Here is an 8019-nt window from a genome sequence, read left to right as displayed (position 1 = left end):
AAGAGCCCGGGCCTGGGAGTCAGAGGTCATGGGTTCTAATCCTGGCTCCGTCACATGTCTGCTGTGTGACCTTGCACAAGTCATTTAACTTCTCTGAACCTCAGTTACCTCATCTGTAAAATGGGGATGAAGACTGTGAGCCCCACATGGGACAACCTGATCACCTTGTATCCCCCCTAGTGCTTAGAACAGTGCTTCGCACATAGTAAGTGCTTAACAAATGCCATCATTATTATTATTAACACATAATAATAATAATAAATTCCACATTACTTTCTAGAACAAAATACTTTGCTACCAATGAATGATCTATTGTCTAAGTTTATTCTTTAATGCAGGTTAGCAAATCTCTTCAAGGTAAACAAAAGTAGCTTATGGCATATAATGTTTAGGAGAGGAAGGAGACTGCAGCAAGTAAAATCATTGTTGTAATCTATCCACGCTTTGAGAGTGCCAATATTTATTTAAAAGCAAATTTTTGAACCTCTCCATCATATAAACATATGGTCTATGTACGTTACTTTAGCCTTCTTTTTATTTCTCTTCATTTCAACGTTTTAGAACCAAGGTGAGTGTTCAGGGAAGACTTCCTAAATCAAAATGATTCCATTCAGTACTTCGTGGCTCGGTAGGTTCCAGCAATAGAAAAAGACGCAGGTTCTTCTAGATAGGTGCATTTAATTTTCTTCAGTGCACAAAAGAACTTTGTAGTTTGGCTGTAGTGCTGTACTTCTATCAAGCTACTGGACAGGAATTGATGCTCACCGCACCGCTCACCAGGGCCGCCTTACTGAAGCTCACTGGTCGTTCATCAATCACAAAGTGGCGGATGCAACCAGTGAACGGCTTGCTGGAAGCCAAGCTAGGTGTCAGTAGAGATTCTGTAAGCGAAAAGAAAATCGAAAAGCTAAGACGCTGCCCCAAACTGAAGTCATATGATGAAACTCTGGGTAAATGATTCGAGCAAAAATCTATGCTCCAAAACACTGGAGAATGCGTTAGTTTACTCAGATGAATATTGACATTTTGATGATTCTTGTTTATAATTCAGTTGCTTAGCTGGCTTCAAGGCTGAAGTTTTTCATTTAAGGATCTAGTCAGTCGATCATATTTATTGAGTTCTTACCGTGTGCAGAGCACTGAACTAAGAACTTGGCAGAGTACAATATAACAATGAACAGACACATACTCTGCCCATATTGAGTTTTCAGTCTAGAGCCCAGAGCTGACAGTTATATATTATACATTATATATTATATATATATTATTCATTCATTCAATCATATTTATTGAGCACTTACTGTGTGCAGAGCACTGTACTAAGCACTTGGGAAGTACAAGTTGGCATCATATAGAGATGGTCCCTACCCAACAATGGGCTCACAGTCTAGAAATTATATTATACATTATACATTATGTATTGTCGTATTGTTATATTGTATTCTCCTGAGTGTTTAGTACAGTGCTCTGCACAATGTAAGTGATCAATAAATACAATAGATTGATTCAGTCGTAGCTGGGAATCTTCACTAGCCTTCTTCAAAGAGGTCATATCTCATATGACCGTATTTCACTTGGGACTGTGTCCTACCTGATTAACTTGTATCTACCCCAGTGTTTACTACTAGTGCTTAGCACCTAGTAAGTGTTTAACAAGTAACACAATAATAGTAGTGCTACTACTGCTCTGCACACAGTAAGCACTCAATAAAGACGATTGAATGAATAATGTGAATGTTTGGGGGCAAAGCTGAATTTTGTCTTGAAGATCTTTCCCCTTCAAAGTGAAAGTGTTTTTCTGAGATCTAATGATAGCCCTGTTTTTCTCCTCTACAGCATCCATCATTCATTCGCTCAATCGTATTTATTGAGCACCAACTGTGTGCAGAGCACTGTACCAAGCGCTTACATCATCAATTTCAAATCTTTGTGTTATCTCCAGCCTCAACTGTGAGCCCATGTGAGAGAGGGACTGTGTCCAGCCTATCTCATATTGATCCCTAATGCTTAGTACAGTGCTTGACACACAGTAAGCTTTAAACAAAGACTACAGTTATTATTATAATATAATACATGCGGATAGGAAAAATGAATTCAAATGGACTTGGTTCTGATTTATCCCCTGGGAGTTGTTCATGGACCATAAATAATGATGAACAACAATTCTCTGATTTGGACAATGGAGCAGGCACTACCCAGGGGCGGGAGGGAGGGGGAGATGTTTCCATGCTCTCCCTAAATTGCAGTTATCTTATATTCAAGTCCAAGTGACACATGATGTGCGTGTATTGACATCATTCACAAGTCTCCCTAGGTCCAGAATATTCACCAGAATATTCACTCTGACCTCCTCACTTCCCTGCCTCGTTCCAGATCTACCGCTTTCCCCTTCCGGACCCCTTAACAGAAACACCTCTTGAGCTACTGTGGTCTAGAGGTGCAAATCTGGGAGGATTTAGAGAATAGAATCAACAGAGAAGAACATCCTGGGGGGAAATGGAAAGAGCTAAACATGCAGTCAAGATGGAGACCAAGTAGAGGCATAATAACCCATAAGTATTCTAAAGGAAAGCAAGATGCAGGCATGTTTGATTCATATGTCATCTGAGGACAATTAAAAATTTATTCTATTTCTTAATGCATGGCATAATTAATACCTTTCTCTATCATCACCCTTTGAGCATCAACTGATAATGTTATAGAATTACTGCTGAGGTTTTTTGACTTCACTGGGATGAGATATCATGTTCCTAGCTGTCATCTATCCTCACCACCCAGGTCTGTAAACTCTTGGAGGGCAGGAAATGTGTCTACCAACTCTATTGTACTGTACACACCCAAGGGCTTCATACAGCACTCAGTGCTCAGTAAGCACTTAATAAATAACTCTGATTGACTGGGTGAATTAAAGCAAGTAAAGAAGCCTGGATCCAAGCAGGAGACAAATAAGCAACAGTAGGTCCCATTTTGCTCTTAAATGATCATTCTGGGGGAAGATTCCTAGGGCTATTCTACTGGTTTCCTGGTAATGTTTTCCAAACCAGTCTGGCCCTGTTTTAAGGGATTCTGTTTGGCTTTGGGTGGTTTTGAGTAAGGAAGGATCCTGAATCTATTTACCTTGCGGTTCCCAAGTCCTTAGAGAATGTTCAAGTCAAGACAGGTCTGGTAGTAGAGACACCCTAGGCATAACCCAACTAAATCTTTTCAGGTAGTCCTTGAGCACTTAACACAGTGCTCTGCACATAGTAAACATTCAATAAATTGAATTGTTTGATTGACTGATCTCTTCAGCTGCCCTGGGAGGATGTTTACATCCTCTTTGTGGGTATCCCATAGATTTTGCTTGGGTACCTTTCAATGGCTCCGGAAAAGTGACAAACTTATGTGTGTTCGTTTCTACATCCCGCCCCCCGCACTTCCTGCTCATAGTTTTTTTGGAGGGTTGTGGGGATTACGGTATTTCTTAAGTACTTACTATGTGCCAGGCACTGTACTAAGCGCTGGGGGAGATACAAGATAACAAGTTGGACATAGTCCCTGTCCCTCACAGGCTTAATCCCCATTTTACAGATGAGGTAACTGAGGCACAGAGAAGTGAAGTGACTTGCCCAAGGTCACACAGCCGAAAAGGGTCAGAGCTGGGATTAGAACCCAGGTCCTTCTGACTCCCCCAGGACCTACTCTATCTGCTAGGTTTGGTTTGGTCATTTGCGAAATGATACTTTGTACGAAGACCCTTGAAATCCTTGTGAGAAAGACAGAAGTCATGTTTCAGAGGAACAGCTGAATGAAAAAAAAATCCACTTTTGAACTTGGGAATGTGCTGCCCAAAATCTGGGGAAAAGATCTCACCTGGAACACCTCCAACAAACACAGGCTCTCTCTGGTCAGTGGGTTTGGGATTTATTGGTCCTACCACATGGTTAACTTCGGAGTCGACATCTAACTGCACCACATTTAAGCGTCGAATAACTGAAAAACAATAGAAAGAAGCATCATAAGCACTCTGTATTTTATTTTCTTATGAAAGGACCTAAATTATCCATTTGCCGGGATACTTCCCCTTCCACCTACTTGATTGTACTGCACTCTCTGAAGCTTTTAGTAATTAATCAATCAATTGAACAGTATTTATTGAGTGGTTACTATGTGGAGAGCACTGTTCTAAGTGTTGGGAGAGTACAATATAACAGAATTAGTGGACATGTTCCCTGCCTATTCTGCACACATTAAGCACTCAGTAAATACCATTGATTGATTCATGAAACAAAACAAATCTGTTCTAAAATGTTAAAGACACAGTACTATTGAAACGAATAATTCTGAAGCAACTATACTAATACTTAGCAATGATTAAATTCCATTTAAATCACATCTACACTATTCCTCTGCAGGAAGAAAACTGGAAACGATGAAAAGATGGACACTTTTCACACACAAGAACATACAGTTCTGAACCCTTCACACATACTAAGCACTTAACAAATACCATCACTATTATTATTATTATTATCTCACTGAGGGCATTCAGTAATCAAAAAAAATAACTTGAGAAACACTGAAAGGCCATCTCTTACTCTACTGAAAATAGCCATGCCAACAGACTTATTCCAAAATGATGGTTAGGAGATTTGCATACTAATTCCATTGAAACAGTTGAAGTGACCCAGAATTCTTTGTTTGAATCTATCAAGTCAACCCTTCTTCTGCTTTTCAGGGCCAGGTGGAGTAGCAGGAAGACGCCATGGATTAGCTTTCTTAGGTGTTGTGGTCTAGCAAAATCAAGGTAGGAAGGGGTGGAATGGGTTGAAAAGAGGAGTAAGTGAGGGATGAGCCACTCCGCATCTACAAACAATTCAGAAATGCCTAAATAATGAAAGTATTGGTTTAGCGCTATGTGCCAGGCATTGTACTAAACACTGGAATCGATACAAGCAAAGCAGGTTGGACAGAGTCCCTGTCCCACATGGGGCTCACAGGCTTATTCCCCATTTGACAGATGAGGTAACTGAGGCACAGAGAAGTGAAATTACTTGCCCAAGGTCACAAAGCAGATAAGTGGCAGGGACAGGATCAGAACCCAGGTCCTTCTGACTCCCAGGCCCGTGCTCTAGCCACTAGACCATGCTGCTTCTCCTCATCTCTGCTTCTTTCATTATCCACTTAGAACACATTTCCAGCACCTGACTTAAATACTATGCCTTGGCCTCCTCTCCCTCAGACAAAACTCACACAATGATGACAGCACTCACTCTTTCCGAGGAAACAAGCCTACCTGTGATCCTATGCCACCGGCCATCACAGAGACTCTGTTTTGGGGTCACTGAGGTGGAGAAGTCTTTGACGCCATTGTTAACTTTCACTATAACCTGGAAAACAGGATATTGGAGATTTAGAATTTCATTTTTCTGTTATTTCTGTTCTCTTCATCTTTACTCTTGGCAAAGATGTGAATATATGTTGCCAACTTGTACTTCCCAAGCGCTTAGTACAGTGCTCTGCACACAGTAAGTGCTCAATAAATATGATTGAATGAATGAATATATGTAATTTTATTTACATTAATTCCTGTCTTCCCCTCTAGACTACAAGCCACTGTGGGCAGGGAATTGCCTCTGTAATATTGTTATATTGTACCCTACCAAGCACTTAGTACAGTGCTTTGCACATAGCAAGCCCTCAACAAATATGGCTGACTGACTAAAATATTTTAACTCACAAACACAGCAAAAGCAATAAACACAAACAGAACTATTTTATACGTATACACAAGAGGGCACTCTTTGGTAGTTCTTTTTAGAAAAACAACACCTTTCAATATGCTGTAAATCTTTATAAATATGAGAAGAAAATACTTGCATGTAGAAAAATCAATGAAAAGGGGACAGTAAGGGAAGACTTTAAGTTTAATGACAATAGGCTGACTTTATTTTTTTTTAAATACAGAAGGTATGTTGAGGCTGAATTGAAACCACGCTAACTCAAGTCAGTGGTCTGAACTCATATTTTATTAAAAGTGAAGCTTATTCTTCTTTCATCTTTTCTGAAGTTACAGAGGAATCTAACTATTGAAGTCTAAACTCTATATTAAAACCATCATGGAAGGTACCAAAGTATTAAAATACTCAAAGATGAGTATTCCCCCTTTGAGCTCCTTGTGGTCAGGGAATGTGTCTACCAACTCTGCTATATTGGACTCTCCCAAATGCTTAGCAGAGCACTCTGCATACAGTAAGCTCTCAATAAATATGATTGATTGATTATGACAGAAAAGCTTCTTTGTTCTTTAGAAACCTACAGGGAGGAATCTTGGCACCTGAGCAGAATGGAGTACATCTTACTCTTCGAAACTAGTTTATTCCTTCTCTATTTAAAAACAACTGGATTAGAATCTAAGACCAGGGCTCAACAGGGAGCAGCTTAGTTTACCAAATGAAATCATCACTTCCAGCTGTTCTCTGTCTTTGCATGCCAAGAATAATCCTGCTCTTCCAATTCCAGGGTTCTGGGATTTAGGTGACCTGGATTCTCTTCTTGGAGCTGACTGAGGAGGATGGTACAAGCACTCACTGGGAAGATGCCAAGCAGGTATGAGAAAGTGTGAGAGGCTCTGTGCAAGCCACTAACACTAGAATCAATTCCTCCTCATAGGTTCATGTCTTTAAGTCTCAGAATTGAAACTCATCTTTTGTTCACAATGATTCATGATCGTGATAGGATTTGTGCTAGCCAATAGTTTTATATCAGAGCTGTCATACCATTTTGTCAGGTAACTGCTTTCAATGCCCATCTTCTAGTGCAGAATGATATCACTCTGTACCTAAATTTTCAAAGGTGCCCATGTTTTAGATTTGTCTTTGAACTTCTGCAGGAAATACAAATACATATGCACCTCAAAAACATTTTTTCCATTTATCCAGGGTGAATAACCGGTAATCGTTCAATAGCCGGTTTTGCAAGGGAAGGGAGAAAAATCTAGGGCTAACACATAGTACTTATTTGAAAAACAGATGTAAACTGAATGTACTCTTACTGTTATTTTAAGTTGATAGTACTGATCAATCATAATTGCAAAATTTCAGTTTTTAAATGGATGAAAAAGCCTGGCTATGAATTTAGTGTTATTTTATTTTGACAATGTGATTGGAGGCTTACACTGATTCTTTGTTGAAAAAGAAAATTCATGTTTGCTTTTGTTCTTTGCCTGAATCCCTCTCTCCCCTTAACTGTCATATTCTTGCCCTAAAGGGGGTATTCAAACCAAAACAACCCAGAGAAGATCCTATCAGAACCTTTATATCTCCCAAGGCTGACTTTCATACATTCACTTCCCCATTTTTCCAGTTTTTACAACTGGTTTGTCGTAAAGATTTTGGAAGATAAATCTTAGTTAGGAAATGGTTTAAAAAGACTTTCTGTGGTACCTGTCCTTGTTTTATGTGAACATTGAGATATTCCCCATTTACACTGTGTCCATGGAAAAGGATTCCTGAAGTGCTTCTGGGACGAACTTCAAAAGCTATTTCAAACGTCAAGCCAATATTGAATGATTCATCTGGGGAAAGAGAGTTTGGAAACCATTGCTTAACATGTAGAAGCAACTATATCGTCAATATACTGTTTATGCTATTAATGCAATATTTTTACCTAAGGCCATTAGACTATGACCAGGTGATTAGAACAGAATACTTTAATTATTAGTGTAAAATTCCAGAGGCTTGATGCTGAGACTTTATGAGTTTGCATAAGTGGAAGGAGAAAGGAGAGGATCAGGAGAGGAAAAGTGGGTGTATTTCTCAGGGGTGTGTGTGTGTGTGTGTGTGGTGTGTGTGTGGAGTGGGGCAGGATGGGAGAAAAAAATTAGAATTAGGCACAATACTTTCACAGCTAGCTTTCCTGGTGAGGCTGGGACATGGGCAGAGTTAAAATGGGATGGAATTGCATTTTTCTTGCTCAGAGGATAAAAATTTCAAAGGGGATTCTGATTCATGGAAGATAGCTGGTTATATGTAACAGATC

General features: G+C 39.6%; 1 protein-coding gene across 1 annotated transcript in view; it reads right to left on the bottom strand.

The window, feature by feature from the left end:
- Positions 1 to 301: 301 nt before the first annotated feature.
- Positions 302 to 8019, bottom strand: part of LAMA4 (laminin subunit alpha 4) — a 158212-nt gene continuing 150494 nt past the window's right edge. Inside the window, exons 35-38 of the mRNA XM_038761015.1 lie at positions 7425 to 7555; positions 5276 to 5369; positions 3853 to 3972; positions 302 to 881 (exon numbers count right to left, since the gene is read on the bottom strand). Coding sequence (XP_038616943.1) covers positions 736 to 881; positions 3853 to 3972; positions 5276 to 5369; positions 7425 to 7555 — 491 coding nt within the window. The 3' untranslated portion in view covers positions 302 to 735. The remainder of the gene's footprint in view (positions 882 to 3852; positions 3973 to 5275; positions 5370 to 7424; positions 7556 to 8019) is intronic.

The sequence above is a fragment of the Tachyglossus aculeatus genome, chromosome 19 (assembly GCF_015852505.1).
Source record: "Tachyglossus aculeatus isolate mTacAcu1 chromosome 19, mTacAcu1.pri, whole genome shotgun sequence".
Lineage (NCBI taxonomy): Eukaryota > Metazoa > Chordata > Mammalia > Monotremata > Tachyglossidae > Tachyglossus > Tachyglossus aculeatus.
This window is presented reverse-complemented; position numbering and strand designations above follow the sequence as displayed.